The sequence below is a fragment of the Labeo rohita genome, chromosome 7, assembly GCF_022985175.1.
Source record: "Labeo rohita strain BAU-BD-2019 chromosome 7, IGBB_LRoh.1.0, whole genome shotgun sequence".
NCBI classification, from domain to species: domain Eukaryota; kingdom Metazoa; phylum Chordata; class Actinopteri; order Cypriniformes; family Cyprinidae; genus Labeo; species Labeo rohita.
This window is the reverse complement of record NC_066875.1, coordinates 8,174,300-8,191,983: the sequence shown is the minus strand read 5'-3', so window position 1 is coordinate 8,191,983 and position 17,684 is coordinate 8,174,300. Positions and strand designations below refer to the sequence as shown.

The following is a 17,684-nucleotide window of genomic DNA, read 5'->3' as shown; positions in this document are numbered from 1 at the left end:
TGATGTCACCAGTACACTTCAATCACCAACAATAGCTTGATTGCTTGATGGCTGGCCTTTGTGTTGAGCTCTTAGAGGCATAAACACAAAGCATCCCCATGCATTATGCCCCTCATGCCCCTGTGTAAATAATACTGAACAACTGATGTCTACATCCACAACCTGGGCAGAGGGAGATAAGGCAAGTGTTGAATCAGAAAACAAAGGCGGCAACTGATCATCAACTACAATTATTTTCCTTAACACATATAGTTTAAATTTGACTTCACTTGTCGTTTTCGCTGTCCATTCAATAGAAATCCAAAACACAATTGAATAAATTTGGAAAAATGTCAGTGGTGCGTGGGTTCTGTGGGTGATGATGGTTCAGGTCCATCCTACAGTGTATAGTAATGTAACTAATATGCATTCTAACTTGATTATAAGTTATAAGTTAATTAAAAATAAGTTGTCTAATTTTAGAACTTTGTCACCATGACAGTGCAATGACAATGGCTGTAAATTATGATTTAAACAGCTTTAGAACTCAAACAATGATTGAGTGAGATGTTGATTTTATGAAATTATAAGCTTCACTTTTCTACTTTTAAATCCTCCAAAAATTGGCTCTATTCACTTCTATTTTACGTGCCTCAATGTAACCTCCAAAACAAGCCCATGTTTTTGGGGTAATCAGTATTATACCAAAAATAAGGAATGGAATACTCTGTTTTCCTGTCAGTATGCTCCTGATTGGTACAGGTGAGGTGCTCTGAGTTAGGCATATGCATGGGGATCTGCTGGAAATGAGTGCTCCCTATGGGAGAAGTACTCTGTGTGGGGTATTGTTAGGTACAGGCATACTCGTTGGAGTACTGAAGAGCATGGTTGCTCCTTGTGTGGTCTCAGCTGGCACAGGTGCTTCCTGTAGAAAAAAAGCCCCAGGCTTCTGCTGGCTTTAAATGCTCAGATGCTTCTCCATTTTTTCTTTTGGTATGGTTTCAGTGGACACAGGTGCTCGCTGTGAGGAACAGACTAGCACGGGGTCTCCCTTTTTAAAAGAAGTCTGAGGCATCTGTTGCCTCAGGACACAGGCGCTGCCTCTTGGGACTCAATGGGCAAAGGAGCTGCCTCTGGGGTTGTAGCAGTACAGGAGCTGACTCTGGGACCCGGTGTGCACAGGTGCTACTTTTGGGGACTCAGCAGGGACAGTCACTGCCTCTTGGGACTTGGTAAATACAGTAGCTGCTTTTGGACACTTGGGAGGTACAGGAGCTGCCTCTGTGGACTTGGTAAATATAGGAAGTGCCTGTGGGGACCCGGCGTGCTCAGGTGCTGCCTCTGTGGAGCTGGCGGGGACAGGAACTGCTTCTGGGGTCCCAGCATGTACAGGTGCTGACTCTGGGACCGACTCTGCACAGATACTACCTTTGGGGACTCAGCAGTTGGTGCCACCTCTGGAGACCAGGTGGGTACAGGAGCTGCCTCTGGGGACCCGGTGTGCACAAGCGCTGCCTCTGTGGACTCACTAGGAACAGGAGCTTCCTCAGCATACTGGCGGGCACCAGAACTTCCTCTAGGACCAACTCTGCACAGATGCTGCCTTTGGGGACTGAGCAGGTGGTGCTGCCTCTGGGGACCCGGCATGCACAAGCGCTACCTCTGGGCACTCACTAGGAACAGAAGCTGCCTCTGCAGACCTGGTGGGCACAGGAACTGCCTTTGGGGATCCAGCATCCACAGGAGCTGACTCTGGGACCTGGTGTGCACAGGTTTTACTTTTGGGGACTCAACAGGGACAGGCGCTGATTCTGGGGACCCAGCAGGCACAGGCAGTGCCTCTGCAGACTTGGTAAATACAAGAGCTATGGGGACCTGGCTGGCACAGGAACTGCCTATGGGGACCTGGTGGGCACAGAAACTGCCTTTGGGGTCTCAGCATATACAGAAGCTGACTCTGGGACCCAGTGTGCACAGGTACTGCCTTTGGGGACTCAGCAGGTGGTGCTGCCTCTGTGGACCTGGTGGGCACAGGAACTGCCTCTGGGGTCTCAGCGTGTACAGGAGCTGACTCTGGGACCCGGTGTGCACAAGTACTGCCTTTGGGGATTCAGCAGGTGGTGCTGCCTCTGAGGACCTGGTGGGCACGGGAACTGCCTCTGGGGTCTCAGCGTGTACAGGAGCTGACTCTGGGACCTGGTGTGCACAGGTACTGCCTTTGGGGACTCAGCAGGTGGTGCTGCATCTGTGGACCTGGTGGGGACAGGAACTACCTCTGGGTTCTCAGTGTGTACAGGAGCTGACTCTGGGACCCGGTGTGCACAGGTACTGCCTTTGGGGACTCAGCAGGTGGTGCTGCATCTGTGGACCTGGTGGGGACAGGAACTACCTCTGGGTTCTCAGTGTGTACAGGAGCTGACTCTGGGATCCGGTGTGCACAGGTACTGCCTTTGGGGACTCATCAGGTGGTGCTGCCTCTGTGGACCTGGTGGGCACGGGAACTGCCTCTGGGGTCTCAGCGTGTACAGGAGCTGACTCTGGGACCTAGTGTGCACAGGTACTGCCTTTGCGGACTCAGCAGGTGGTGCTGTCTCTGTGGACCTGGTGGGCATGGGAACTGCCTGTGGGGTCTCAGCGTGTACAGGAGCTGACTCTGGGACCCAGTGTGCACAGGTACTGCCTTTGGGGACTCAGCAGGTGGTGCTGCCTTTGTGGACCTGGTGTACACAGGCATTGCCTCTGTGGACTTGCTAAATACAGGAGCTGTCTGTGGGGACCCGGTGTGCAAAAGTGCTGTCCCTGGGGACTCACTAGGAACAGAAGCTACTTCTGTGTACATGGCGGGCACATTAACTGCCTCTGGGGACAATTTCATTAGTCAATTTCTGTCAATGAAAAACTTTCACCTAATAACAAGCTTAAAAAACTGCTCAATCATTTCATGTCTAAAAACCCTTTGGATACGTTAATGTTATTGTGTCTGCATGAAGTAGCTACTGATGCTGCCAGAAGTGTGAAAGTGAGGACCCTATAGTAGCTCTCCATTGGCTGATTTGAGATTATGGTCATACTAATTTACCAAAACAAGTTCTTGTAAATCAAAATCAGTTAAAATCGTTATTGCAGGTCGAAATCTAGTTGAATTAATCAGTTAAGACAATATTTAGAAAATATATACTGTGTAAAAAGTCTTCAGAAAGACCCTAAAATTATCATTAAAAATCGTAATCATAACCAGCAACTGAAAAACATTGCTGGCTCATGACTAAACCCTTTCCAAACACTTCTTTTTTTTAGTCTGAGGTAAAAGTGCATTGATGTTTGTGTACTGGCAAGCTTTGTTTTTTTGTGTTTGTTTTTTAATCATGCTGGTACATTGTGCAATTTACCCTAATTTTATAGTGCTAGCAACACAGGCAACAATCAAGCCACTTGCACTATTGGTCAAAGGTTTGGAATATTTATTTATTTGTTTGTTTGTTTTTGAAAGAGGTCTTCTATGTTTATCAGGACTGCATATAATTAAACAAAGTAAAAGTATAAAAAAGTCTTCTTTTAAACACATTTAAATCAATCAAGCAATAATCAATCAATCAATCAATCCAAAATTTAAAAAAAAGAAAACGTACAGACTTGTTACATCAGTGAGTATGTGTGTAAATTGTATGCAATATAATTTGTCAAATATGTAAAGACACACGAATATCTGAAGCATTTAAAAGCAATGGCAAAAAGGCTCCACTAACTCTATGAAATATTCTGCAGAGCAACTACAAACATCCGCGAACTTGGCCCAATTTACTTGTTACCTCAGAGGAACTCTCCAACTGTTATGTAATCTTTCACAAACGCGACAGCGCTCACGGAGTGTACCAGATACTGCATGTAGCGTGTGCTATAAGCGTGTGGCAAAAGCCATGTCAGTGAGCGTTCCGCTTCAGCTCAGCATGTTGTCGTTTTTCTGGAGAAACGGAGTGGAGACGCCGGAGCCGCTTAAAGCAGACGTGACAGGTAAAGTTTCTGTTCAGTGAACCTTTCTATGCAAACACAGGGCTGTATCCTCAGATGTTAGCTTAGCTGCAAAAGCAATACAGAACGGATGGTTTCCATTTCAGTGTGTGTTTTTAGAAACGCACATTTATGATAGAACTAGAACTTTTAACTGTTTCTTTCTACGATAAAAAAAAATGCGGCCATTTATTCTAGCGATGGTTTAACGTGAACGAGTCATTATTCTGAAGCGGATCTTTTCAATGAATCGTTTGAAGCAGTTCACAAAACCCTTTGCATGATTCGATCCTTACTATGACCATGAACCAGTGAGTGAGCGTTTGGAGGGTACTGAGCGGAAAAAAAGATACTTTAGCTCGGCAGTAATCAAATAAATGTAACAAATAAAAATATGAAATACGTTTGTTTGTACGACAGTTTTTAATACACATATGAAACAGAGTTGTTGTTAATATATTTGCAACATGCAAAAACATTTATGTATGCAGATGTGCCTTTATATGGCTATATATAGTAGCATACTACCATTTCTGCCATATTTTAAAAGTGGCAAAGTCTGTTCTAGAAGTAAAAATCGAATTTACTTTCACTATCGGAGTATTTTAAAATCGCTTTAAAAACTCCTCTGGCAACACTGATGTACTGTATAAGCAAAGTTTGCTTGCAGAAGAGTTTAGGAAATTGGTCTGTTGGCATGGGGTAGAAGAGCAGACGATAAATTATTTTATTTTATCATTATTTCAGGACTATTTGGTTAAAAAGCTATTAGGTAAAGTGTACACTAAATTTTTGAATTGTCAGTGGCCCTAGAGGGTTTGAGAGTCTTACCACATTGAAACCCACCCAGTATGCCAAATTTCACAATTTGGTCAAAAAACAGAACTTACTGCATTGTAAAATGATCAGTCCATTTTTATCCTTCCAGATATTGTAATTGTGCACCATCTTGCGTCACTGAATTTATATACTTTTCATATATTTGCTAAAACTTAACTGACCTCAAAGTCAGAATTCACACATTAAATGGTCTGTGTTTTTCAGGCTCCATCCCGCCATGGCTTCAAGGGACACTTTTGCGGAATGGTCCTGGTCTGTTCTCAGTTGGTAACAGTTCATACAAGCACTGGTTTGATGGAATGGCACTCATCCACAGTTTCACGTTTAAAGATGGTAAGCTGGTTGAGAAAGAAGCTTTTAAATGACATTTATGGAAAGTACAGTACTGCGCTGAACATTTTTCCATGTGCTATTTTACTATATCTAAGAGTGTATTTATAAAGTATTGGATGCAGCGTAAACAATAAAATTCTCTCTTTTTTTAGGGGAAGTATTTTACAGAAGTAAATTCTTGAAGAGTGAAACGTACAAAAAGAACATGGCTTCCAATAGGATTGTTGTGTCTGAATTCGGAACCATGGTTTATCCAGATCCCTGCAAGAACATATTCTCCAAGTAAATGATCATTCCTTCTCATTCCTTGTAAATCCAATGAAAATAACCAGATTAATTGCTCCGTATTGCTTTGTAGAGCCTTCAGTTACATGATGAACGCCATTCCGGATTTCACAGATAATAATCTCATTAACATCATAAGATATGGTGAAGATTATTACGCATCATCAGAAGTGAACTACATTAACCAAATTGACCCAATGACACTTGAAACATTAGGAAGAGTGAGTCCATATCTATTCGTTCATTCATTTAGTGACTTTTGTCAACTACATCTCAAGATGTTTTTGCCAGGCCACTGCAGATGAATTGACTTCTATTATCATTTCAGACTAACTACAGAAACCACATCGCTATCAACTTGGCAACTGCACACCCTCACTATGATGAAGAAGGAAACACGTACAACATGGGCACTGCCATAATGAACTTCGGCAGACCGAAATATGTTATTTTTAAGGTGCCTGCCAATGCCACAGGTAACAAGAGAAATGTATACAGTTCTGTAGACCATGTTAAACTCTAAAGCTTGTTTTTAACCCTCTCGCAGATGGTTTAGGCTGAAATATGTTACGTTTTGATTTTTTTAAATGGTGACCATTGTGACCCTTGCTGTGCAGAGCAATTTTGGGGGAACAATCTACAAATTAGCTATGATGATGTAGCCTTTGATGATGTCTAAATATATATCCAAATGCAAAACATAATAAAAGTAAGTAATTATATCTAAAAAAAATTCTTATAAACAACTTGGGAATTAACAGCCCTATATAATTTGATATTTGTTCTGATATTTGTATTTTATATAGAATAATTGAGAAATCCCCGCAAAATACAAAATATTAAAGAATATTACAGAAATAAAATGTTGTTTTCACATTTATGTCTGTTTATGTCTTTTGGTTTCTCCCATTGTCTCCCCCCCCGTCGATCTGTCTGTTTTGGTTTAACCCTCATTACCGTCATCCCCTACACCTGTGTTTGTAATTAGTCTCACCCTTTATAAGTCTGCTTGTGTTTTGAGTTTGCTGTCGGTCCTTAACGTTATTTCAATGTGTGTGGATGTATCGTTGTGTTCCTGCCTGTTCCTGCCTGTTCCTGCCTGTTCCTGCCTGTTCCTGCCTGATTCTGCCTGATTCCTATGAAGATTTATATTAAAGTGTTTGCTTGTATTGTATCTCGTTTCACGTCTCGTCCGTCCAGCACTACGCGTAACAGAAGGACCGACCGATACAGTTTTTCCCCGGCGTTTCCCTGCTCTATTTTCCGTTTTTTTTCTGAGTCCTCCTCCTTCTCCTGGAGCAGGGGAATCGCTCTCTCGTGGACCACACTAGAGACTTCGTCCACCTCGTACCACTCACACACTACCCGGACAGCAGCCTTTGCACATTCTACCGTGCAGGACTGAACATCGCCACGAAAGCGCAGCTGTCCGGGGAAGGTCCACGAGAGAGCTTCGCCGACTACATCGAGTGGGTGCTGGTGTCCTGTAGATCTTCATTGACTGCGGAGGATGACACCAGCCCCACTCAAGACCCAGAGCCCTGCCAACCAGCACCCCGACACGCGGAGTTTGAGCCCGAGCCCACCGCGGATGATGAGCCAGAGCCACGAGCGACAAAGAGCCAGAGCCACGAGTCAAAGATCGCCACAGAGCCAGAGCCTTACACGTCCGATCAGGTGCGAGAGCTGGTTACAACTACCATGACGAGGGAGTGCACGTTATACCTGCCTGGATGGAATCCCCACCCACCCACCCTCCCTCTTCTGCCTATGTCAACATCTGTATGCGCACCGCTGTCCCCTTACAGCCCCTCTGCTCACCCTCAGTCTTCCACCTGTGCAGTGGGCTCGCTGCGGGTCTGCCAGCTTCCATCGGCATCAGGGCTGGAGGATCCCTCTTCTCCGCCTCCAGCCTCAGAGTCCAGAACTCCGCCTCGGCCCTCCGACCCTGCGGCTCCACCACAGCTCTCAGCGCCCTCGTCTCCATCATCGCCCATCGGTCCACCAGCTCCACTGGGCTCCCTCATCTTTTCGGCTCCGCCCTGGTCGGTCGTCGTCCCTCCGTCACCTCAGGACTCTGTTCCTCCGGTTGCGCCTCGTCACTCCGTCCCACCGGCTCCTAAGGACTCCTCCCTCCCTCCGGCACAGCCTCCATCCTCTGTCGCTCCGGCTCCGCTGCGGACCTCCGGATCTCTGCCTACGCCTTGGTCGCCAGAGCCTAGGGCTCCGCCTTGGCCCTCCGGATCCTCGGTGTCGCCCTGGATCTTCGGCTCTCCGTCTCCGCCTCGGGCTCCTCCGCCAGCGGCTCCGCCTCTGTCGGTCGGCCCCCTGGAGTCGTCAGCCTTTCCTCCACCATGGCTCCTCCCTCCGTCGGCTCCACCGTGGGTCGTCATCATGGCTGCGGTCTGGGTCTCCCTCTGCTTCTCCTGCTCCGGGTCCCTCCCGTTTCCTCCTTGGCTCCTTAAACCTTCGTCACCCCCCTGGACTATGTTATGTTTATTTGAACTGTCTGTCCGGCCATGGCCTCCTGAACCGCCCACCTACTCTCTTGTTCTTTTTTGTATGTTGTACGGCGTGAGACGCACCTATTCGGAGGGGGGCGTAATGTCACATTTATGTCTGTTTATGTCTTTTGGTTTCTCCCATTGTCTCCCCCCCGTTGATCTGTCTGTTTTGGTTTAACCATCATTACGGTCATCCCCTACACCTGTGTTTGTAATTAGTCTCACCCTTTATAAGTCTGCTTGTGTTTTGAGTTTGCTGTTGGTCCTTAACGTTATTTCAATGTGTGTGGATGTATCATTGTGTTCCTGCCTGATTCCTATGAAGATTTATATTAAAGTGTTTGCTTGTATTGTATCTCGTTTCACGTCTCGTCCGTCCAGCACTACGCGTAACAGTTGTACATTTGTTTCATTAAAACGTCTTATTATCTGCAATCAATTTTAGCCCCCAAATGAGGAATAACCAGATTAAACTATAGATGGGCCATATTTCAGATGGAACAACTACAAAATGTACACGCTTCTTATTTCAGATGGAGAGAAGAAACAGCCAGCCCTCAGGAAGGTGGAACAAATTTGCTCTATTCCCTTCCGCTCTACCTTGTACCCGAGCTACTTCCACAGCTTCGGCATGACGGAGAACTACATTATCTTTGTGGAGCAGGCCTTCAAGCTGGATATCCTCAAACTGGCCACAGCCTACTTCAGAGATGTCAACTGGGGCAGCTGCCTGAAATTCGACAGAGATGACATTGTAAGCAAAGTGTCTTCTGTTTTGTGTAAAACAGTAATTCATTCATTTATCAAAATAGTCTAACAACTGTTGGTTTTGATCACCACATAGACACTGATTCATCTGGTCAACAGGAAGACTGGGAAAACTGTGGGCACGAAATACTATGCAGACCCATTTGTCATCTTCCATCACATCAATGCTTATGAGGAAGATGGCCATGTTGTTTTTGACTTGATTACATACCAGGACAGCAATCTGTATGATATGTTCTACATACACAACATGAAGCAGGATGTTGACAAGTTTATAGAGACCAACAAGGACTTATCTCGACCAATATGTCAACGGTTTGTCCTTCCTCTCAACATAGACAAGGTAAAAAATCTCAAATGCAGTATTCTCTCTTTAGCATATTTCTGTTAATAATCAGTTGTATCAAAACCATTGAACAGAATAAATCTGAAGTGTGACCAAATTTCAGAATGCATATTAATTTACATTTGATATGTCATGAAACTTCAAACCTTTTCTGTCATGCTATCAGGAAACTCCACCAGACACCAACCTGGTCAAGTTGCAGGACACAACAGCCACAGCAGTGCTAAAGCCTGATGGCTCCATCTACTGCACCCCTGACACTATTTTTGAAGGTGATTCTTATATTTAAAATTGTATAATGTTTTAAAACCTTTTTTGTTTTCTCATTTTGACCATGTTGCTTGTATAAATACAGGTTTAGAATTACCAGGGATCAACTACAAATTCAACAGTAAGAAGTACAGGTACTTCTATGGCACCAGGGTGGAGTGGTCACCATATCCAAGCAAGGTAAATATTTCTAGCATTCTGGACATTTGCATTTATTCAAACCTATTACCTTGGCATTGCTGGCACCAAAAAATGCAATAATTTACCAGTATTACCACTTGTTGTACAGATTGCAAAAGTGGACATAGCTACCAGGACACATCAAGTGTGGATCGAGGAGGAATGTTACCCATCTGAGCCAGTGTTTGTAGCATCCCCAGGTGCTGCTGAAGAAGATGATGGTGAGCATTTTATAGAAGCATTAGGGAAAAAAACGTAATTTTTTTCATGTTTTATGTTGCAGCCGTATGTTAATCTGCTTTAATTACCTTCTCTTTCCACATCAATCTACACTCTATACACCACAATGATAAAGTAAAAAACATGTTTATAACAACTTTGCAAATTTATTAGAAATAAAAAAAGAAATGATTCAATTGCATAAGTATTCATACCCTTTTCTGGGGCACTTGAAATTTAGCTCAGGAGCATTCATATCGCTTGTAGATGTTATTACACTTTCAGTGGCGTTAACCTGTGGCAAATTCTATTGAATGGGTCTGGTGTGCAAAGGCACACATCTCTCAGTAAATGGTCTAACAGTTGAAAATGCATATCAGTGCAAAAACCAAGCCCTGAGGTCAAAAGATCTGCTCAGAGCTCAGAGACAGGATTGCGTCAAGCCACACACCTGGGGAAGAGTTCACAAAACATTCTGCTGAATTGAAGGTTCACAGAAGCATGTAGCCTCCATTATCCATGATGGAAAAATTTTGGAACAACTAGGACTCTTCCTAGAGCATGGCCTTTTGGCCAAACTGAGCAAATGATGCAGAGGGGTCTTGGTTAGACTGGTGACCAAGAAGCTGATGGTCACGCTAGTTGAGCTCCATAATTATATATGCAGATGGAAGAAATTTACAGAAGGACAAACATCACTATAACAACTCAATCCTCTCCTCAGTGAAGACGCATAAACCAACTTGGAATTTGGAACAAAGCACCCAGAGAACTCTTAGAATGTGAGAAACAATTCTCTGGTCTGATGAACCTCAATTCCAAGCATCATGTTTGGAGGAAACCAGGAACTTGTCTGAGTTGAAGGAAAGCTCAACACAGCAAAATATAGTGATAGCCATATTGAAAACCTAGTCCAGAGCATTCAGATCCTCAGGTTGGGCAGAAGGTTCACCTTCCAACAGGACAATGATCCTAAGTACACAGCAAGATTGGCTTATAGACAACTATGTGAATGTCCTTGAATGGCCCAGCTACAGCCTGGACTTGAACCCAATCAAACATTTCTGGAGAAACCTGAAAATGTCTGTCCAAGCTGACAGAGACTGAGAGGTGAAGAAATGAGGTGAGGAATGGCAGATAATTGCCAAATGCAGATGTGCAAAGCTTGTCGCATCGTACCCCAAAAGACTTGAGGCTGTAAAGGTGCTTTACATATGTATTAGCCAAATGTTAATGTTTTTGCACAATACAATCTGAAAGAACATACGATTTGAAAACAATATCTACTTCAGTCATGAAACTCTAGATTATCTCACAAGCTAATTCCGTTGCCAATGAGACCGTTTACTCATCATTTAAATAGTGTGGTTGTCAGCTGTGCTGCCTGTGTGAAGTGTGATGTTCTATGATGATTAGGCAGCTTAATATTAGAGCAAAGCTTTTGTAATCATGCCCTCTTGACAAAACATAAGTGATTTTTGTTCTTTTTGTATAGGTGTTATCTTGTCTTCTGTGGTTTCGTTTAATCCCCAAAAGCCTCCTTTCCTTGTGGTCCTGGATGCGAAGTCCTTTAAAGAGATTGCTCGTGCTACCATTGATACTGCTATTCATATGGACCTGCATGGGTTTTTCATCCATGATAAGTCTACCTAAAATGGACATCTAAAAAAAAAACAAAAATCTAAAAACCCCTTTTGAGGCTGTAGGATTTACAAAATAATTCTTATTTGTTTATTTTTTTTAAAGATATATGTAAGAAATACAAAAAGAGAATAAGTTATTCTTTATTGATGATTTTTTCACAATCACTTATATTATAATTGTATTATATATGTACAGACATTCTGTAAAAAAAAGATTTTTTTTACATGGTAACAGGATTATATAAAATGATCTCTCCTTAATCGTTTGAGACAGTTACAGTTGTGACAGAAAAATATAGCTTAAAGCTGTAAAATGTGTAATTTATTGTTTCTAATCTAGTGTCATACACTATGAATATTGTTGGCTCTATGCTAAATTTATTTTTAAGTGTCTGCTAAGTTAATTATTATAATAATTTTATAAATATCCTGTTTTATAAACAGCTTATTGTGATACATGCAATGCACACTACCAGTCAAAAGTTTTAGAATTTTTAAATACATCTCTTCTGCTCACCAAGCCTGCATTTATTTGATCCAAAGTACAGGAAAAACTATTTTACTATTTAAAATAACTGTTTTTTTTTTTATGTATTTTAAAATGTAACTTATTCCTGTGGTCAAAGCAAAATTTTCAGCATCATTACTCCAGTCTTCAGTGTCACATGATCCTTTATTCAGAAATCATTCTAATATGCTGATTTGCTGTTCAAGAAACATTTATTATTATTATTATTATTATTATTATTTAATTATTATTATCAATATTTAAAACAGTTGAGTTTTTTCAGGATTCTTTGATGACTAGAAAGATCCAAAGATCAGCATTTTTCTGAAATAAAAGCTTTTGGAACATTATACACTACACCATTCAATTATTATTTTGTATTTAACTAATAGAAATTAAAAAAGAAATTACAGAAATTAATACTTTTATTTAGCAAGGATGCTTTAAATTGATCAAAAGTGACGATAAAGACACTTATAATGTTACAAAAGATTTCAGTTTCAGATAAATGCTGTTATTTTGAAACTTCTATTTATCAAAGAAACCTGAAAAATTGTTTCCAACATAATAATAATAAAAATGTTTTTTTTTTTTTTTTTTTTTTTTTTTTGAGCAATAAATGAGAATATTAGAATGATTTCTGAAGAATCATGTGACTGGAGTAAATGATGCTAAAAATTGTCACAGTTCTGTCTGTTTGCTTTCTTAGTTTCTCCCATTGTCTCCCCCGGCCGATCTGTCTACTTTGGTTTAGTCCCTGTTAGCGTTATCTGGTTCACCTGTCTGTCATTATTAGTTAGCCTTTATAAATCTGTCTTTGTCATGAGTTCCCTGTCGGTCTTTATTGTTGATTTGAGTTTCAGTGTGTGTGGATATCGCTCTGTGTTCCTGCCTGTTCCTCTTGAAAGTAATTAAAATAAGATTTGTTTCGTACGTTGTATCCTGTCTTCCATCCAGCACCAGCAAACGTAACAAAAATTAAGAAAAGAGAAAGATTTCTTTAGTATGAACTGTTGTTCCTTGCAATTTTTTAACTCCTTTCACATTCAATGTTTCATATACAGTATTAGTCTTGTTATGCGTTCTTTAACTACTGCTGAATATGTGCCTATAATATTCAGATCTTTACCTAATTTAACTTTTATTTGTTGAATGACAGATCACTACACTAAAATTTGTTCTGTGTATTATTGTTTTCATAATTTCAAAAATGTTTTATGCCAAAATAAAAACAAACATATGATGTTGGCTGAATTATTCATTTCATATGTGACATTATGAAGTAAATGTTGGTATACTGAGCTTCTACTCAAAGTATATTAAAAGTTCACCAATGCCCAGAAACTACACTGTAAAAAGGATTTTTTAAAGTTGTAAAACAGATTATTGGAATATGTTTTAGAAGAACTATTACGATACTATTTTAGTCTTTCACATTCAGTTCAATGTGTTACTTGCCATTTCTTTGTAATTATCTGGGAAATTTACTACAAATTTCTGAGTGAAAACTGTTTCTACACCAATTATTTGAAAATCTGAAAATGCAGAAAGTTTTTTGTGAGGGGTAGGTTTAAGGGTTAGGGTAAGGAGACTTTTTTTCCTTGTTACTTGTTTCTAAGGACAACACTGCCACCAAGTGACCAGTCCTTGAGTGTCATACTGGCTGTAGCTGTCCCCAATCTTGACAAAAACAATGCAAGACATTATTATTCTGTGGAGGTCCAAACAACGTTGTAGGTGTTGTTTTTCTGAGAGTGACCAGCTACTTCTGATGCTGCTTATCTGATGCATCGACTTTGGACTAATGATGTGAGTAAAGTTCAGAAAGGGCAATGTACAGTTTTGATAACTATAATTGAATTAGTTGATTTTTTTTTTTTTTTTTTTTTTTTTTTGTATCTGATACGGCTCTACACCAAAGTGTACATGATATTAATACCTAACCCAGTGACAGCTTTTGTGTATGTGGTTGCTAATGATTCTTTAAGTCTCCATACAGCTCAGGTTATTTCTTGAAAGTGAGTGTATGTTTTTTTTTTTTTTTTGCCTGGTGAAAAAACTACCTTGGATCACGTGTCCTAATCACATTACAGACGTCACTGAATTTAAGTCACAGTTGTGCAACATCCAATCGCTGTTTACGGATACAACAGGAATAAATGAGAAGTGCCATAAAATGAATCCCGCCTGTCACAAAAAGTCAATGACTTCTCTTATAAAACAGCATTTTTTTCGTGGTAAACTCTAAAAATAGTTCAATCCAAATAAAGTACTGTTTAGTGTAAAGCATGGTGAAGATTAGCAAATAGACTGTCGATTTATTAAATGATACGCCGTTTCCTCTAAAAAGCTGTTTATTCAGCGTAGTAAAGCCTCTCTCTTCGATTGACATCCATTCCAAAAAAAAAAAAAAAAAATTAAAAAACCGGCCTCTGGTCTCCTTTCCCACGTACTGCCAGACCAGAAGCGTTAGCTTTAGCTGTTACGCTTTTTCGGCTAATGGTTGCAGGCTTGCCCTCTAGCAGCTCTGGCTCTATCCACCTTTTTCTTCCCGTAAAATGGGCGTGGTGATTTGTAAATTTTATGGGTCTGGCTTCCAGTCTCAACCGCGTCCAGCTATTTTTAGCTGTACAAAACACCTTGATATTGCAAATTTGTGTCTTACCGTAATGAATTATCTTAATTATCAGCACACATTTGTAGTGCAAACAGTTTTAGTGTTTACTACACATTGTTATTCTTCTCATTATTTACCAATGGAAACCGGAAGCCTTATTTATTGTAGAGTTAATGAAAGTTATCATGTGCATAGTAATGTTCAATTGTTCAATGTGGATGTCATAACAAATATCGTAGACCGGAAGATTTTAAAAATTAAGCAGTTCATTCATAAATTCCTATGACCTTACCTTCATGCTATGGAAATACAAACCGGAAGGCAGAAGACACCAGCGCAGAGCTGAAAAGGGGCAGAGCTGCATAAGGTTAAAGGAGAAGTCCACTTCCAAAACAAAGAATCAGATATGATGTACTCACCCCCTTGTCATCCAAGATGTTCATGTCTTTCTTTCTTCAGTTGTAAAGAAATTATGTTTTTTGAGGAAATCATTTCTGCATTTTTCTCCATATAATGGACTGGTATGGTGTCCTGATTTTGAACTTCCAAAATGCAGTTTAAATGCAGCTTCAAACGATCCCAAATGCGGTTGTAAACCAGCTGAGAAAGAAGGGTCTTATCTAGCGTAACGATTGGTTATTTTCATAAAAATAATGTGATTTATATACTTTTTTTTTAATGTCAAATGCTCGTCTCGTCTTACTCTGCCTGGACTGTTTTTTTCTGGTTCATGACAGTTAGGGTATGTCTAAAAAATACTCCCATTTCATGTTCTCCCTCAAATCATCCTATATTGCTGTTTTACCTTTTTTGTTAAGGGTGTTTGATCTTCTTTGCATGTTCACTTTGGAAAGACTGTGTCGGTACTTCTGCAGTGATGTAGGATGATTTTGGAATGATTTTTGAAGTTGAGGGCGTTTCCCTTCAGGAACTCGAGCTGCGTCTACAAACGCTCTGGGGACGCCCTCAGCGTAAGCGTGCTCTGAATCACATGTGCAATTAGTCCAATAGAGAAGCGAGACGTCATAGGCGGGTGACGTCACGGACCAGGAAGCTTTAAAGCACGTGCGCCACAACCAGCATTCAGCTTCATTCATTCAGCGAAGCGCTCTGTGTGTGTCGTGCCTGCTTTTCAGTGCTAGTTTGTACCACTTTTATTTGAGACACGATGTTCAAAGCAAAAAGTAAAACTGATAAAAGCAAGCCACGTTACAAGCCGTGTGTTCCTCCCTGCTCTAGTTTCATTCCAAGCGGGGATACACACAGCTTGTGCGTGGTTTGCTTGGGACCGGATTACGCAGGGAGGGAGCCGACTGCCCGCACTGCGAGTGGCTTCCCCTGCGTGCTCTCCGCTTCCGGAAGGCTCTCTTTAAGGAGGGAGCCTTCACCAGCGTTCCTCGCGGGTCTGGCAGATGCACTCGTGGGGTTCGCAGTTGGATCTGCTGGAGGGAATGGAGACGGGTGACCCCCTATCTCCTTCCTCACCTGGTAGATCCGGGGCCCGTTCTCAGGGATCGGAAGCCCACTCTGCGGTTTCCCCCCCCCCGGGAACAGCCTCAATGCTCTGTATTTCTTCCTCCGAGGAGGTTGAATCTGAGTGCGTTGAGGTGGCCCCACACTCGCCCCAGTATGAGGAGGAGCTGCTGGGCGGGAGCAGCCCCAGCCGAATACCAGCTCCTCGTACAGGGCAACACAGAAACAGAGTCGGGGGGCTTCTAAGCCGAGGCCCGACCTAATGGTTGTGCTTCAGGCGAAGAAGTCCTTGACGAAGTGGTCCTTACGGTCGTGCAGGACCGCTGAGGGCAGCCCCTGCTGGGGAGGGGCAGGTTGCACCACATTCCACGGTGTTCCGTCTCTCCTCAGTGCCCTCAGGAGACCATTATGCGCACCCTGCCGGTGTTCCAGGACACAGTGGTCTCCGGCGAGCCCATACCTCAGTCTCTTCCGCCCAGCAATGCAGCGGAGCTGGGGAGCTCGCCACCCCTGTGGGGGTCTCTAGAACAGTTCGTTCGGTCAGTTCCTGCCGGCGTGCCGTTACAGGGCACCGAGCTAGCAGTTCACACAAATCCAGAGGCCGGTCTCGAGAGACTGGTTCTACAGCCGGTACTTCATTGTTCCGAAGAAGGATGGGGGCCTGCGTCCCATTTTAGATCTGAGGCTACTGAATCATTCAGTTATGAGGTTGAAGTTCAAAATGCTGACTGTCAATCAAGTGGTGTCACAAATCAGGTCCGAGGACTGGTTTGTGACAATAGATCTAAAAGATGCTTACTTCCACGTCTCCATCCTTCCTCAACACAGGAAGTTCCTAAGGTTTGCTTTCAGGGGCGAAGCATACCAATATCGGGTTCTTCCGTTCGGCCTAGCACTCTCCCCCTGCACTTTCACGAAGTGTGTGGATGCTGCTCTGGCTCCGCTGCGACTCCAGGGCATCCGCATACTCAATTACATCGACGATTGGTTGATTCTGGCTCAATCGGAGCACATGCCGGTTCAACATCGAGATGTTGTTCTCGCTCATATGAAAGAGCTGGGGTTGAGAGTGAACGCCAAGAAGAGTGCGCTGTCTCCATTACAGAGAACCACTTATCTAGGCGTGGTGTGGGATTCGACCACGATGCAGGCACATTTGTCATCTGCTCGGATCGAGTCGATCCTCACTGCAGTCACGAGAGTGAAAGAAGGCCGGTCACTCACTGTAAAGCAGTTCCAACGACTGCTGGGTCTGATGGCAGCTGCGTCCAACGTGATACCTTTTGGTGGTGGCTCAGGACCAAGGGGCTCTCCCCAAGAGGAAACGCTTTCCTCATGATTAAGGTCACGCGGTGATGCCTACGTGCCTTAGACATGTGGAAGAAGCCTTGATTCCTGTCTCAGGGTCCGGTGTTAGGAGCTCCTTGTTGCCGCATAATGCTAGCGACGGATGCGTCTCTCACCAGTTGGGCTGCGGTCATGAGTGGCCACCCCGCCCGTGGTCTGTGGAGCGGTTGCCATCTCACTTGGCACATCAACTGCCTGGAGATGCTGGCCGTGTTTTGAGCTTTGAAACACTTTCTCCTGGACCTAATAGGCCGCCATGTGTTGGTTCGCACCGATAACACAGCGGTGGTCTATTACATCAACCACCAGGGAGGTCTGTGTTCGCGCCCCTTATACAAGCTGGTGCACCAGATCCTTGTGTGGT

General features: G+C 42.8%; 1 protein-coding gene across 3 annotated transcripts; it reads left to right on the top strand.

Annotated features, from left to right (window-relative positions):
* The first annotated feature begins 3,807 nt into the window (after positions 1–3,807).
* bco1l (beta-carotene oxygenase 1, like) lies at positions 3,808–13,022 on the top strand. 3 transcript variants are annotated; one of them, XR_007828116.1, is made up of 12 exons: positions 3,808–3,990; positions 5,032–5,160; positions 5,313–5,442; positions 5,519–5,666; positions 5,774–5,921; positions 8,483–8,703; positions 8,794–9,060; positions 9,230–9,335; positions 9,419–9,513; positions 9,623–9,734; positions 10,457–10,855; positions 11,228–11,363. XR_007828116.1 is itself a non-coding variant. In XM_051115461.1 (11 exons), exons 1-11 carry the CDS (start codon positions 3,897–3,899, stop codon positions 11,383–11,385), a joined length of 1,608 nt encoding a protein of 535 aa, XP_050971418.1. In that variant the 5' UTR covers positions 3,808–3,896; the 3' UTR covers positions 11,386–13,022. The 3 variants fall into 3 exon arrangements, 2 of the variants coding, with proteins under 2 accessions (XP_050971418.1, XP_050971419.1); XM_051115461.1 differs by lacking the exon at positions 10,457–10,855 and having other exon boundaries at positions 11,228–13,022; XM_051115462.1 differs by having other exon boundaries at positions 10,457–11,370.
* The last annotated feature ends 4,662 nt before the right edge of the window (positions 13,023–17,684 follow it).

What these genes read in the sequence shown, in the direction of transcription:
- bco1l (XM_051115461.1), top strand. Translation starts at nt 3,897, where the DNA reads ATGTCAGTGAGCGTTCCGCTTCAGCTCAGCATGTTGTCGTTTTTCTGG. An exon ending in CAGTTTCACGTTTAAAGATG is followed by an intron (nt 5,161 to 5,312) that starts GTAAGCTGGTTG and finishes CTCTTTTTTTAG; the next exon opens with GGGAAGTATTTTACAGAAGT. An exon ending in TGCTGCTGAAGAAGATGATG is followed by an intron (nt 9,735 to 11,227) that starts GTGAGCATTTTA and finishes CTTTTTGTATAG; the next exon opens with GTGTTATCTTGTCTTCTGTG.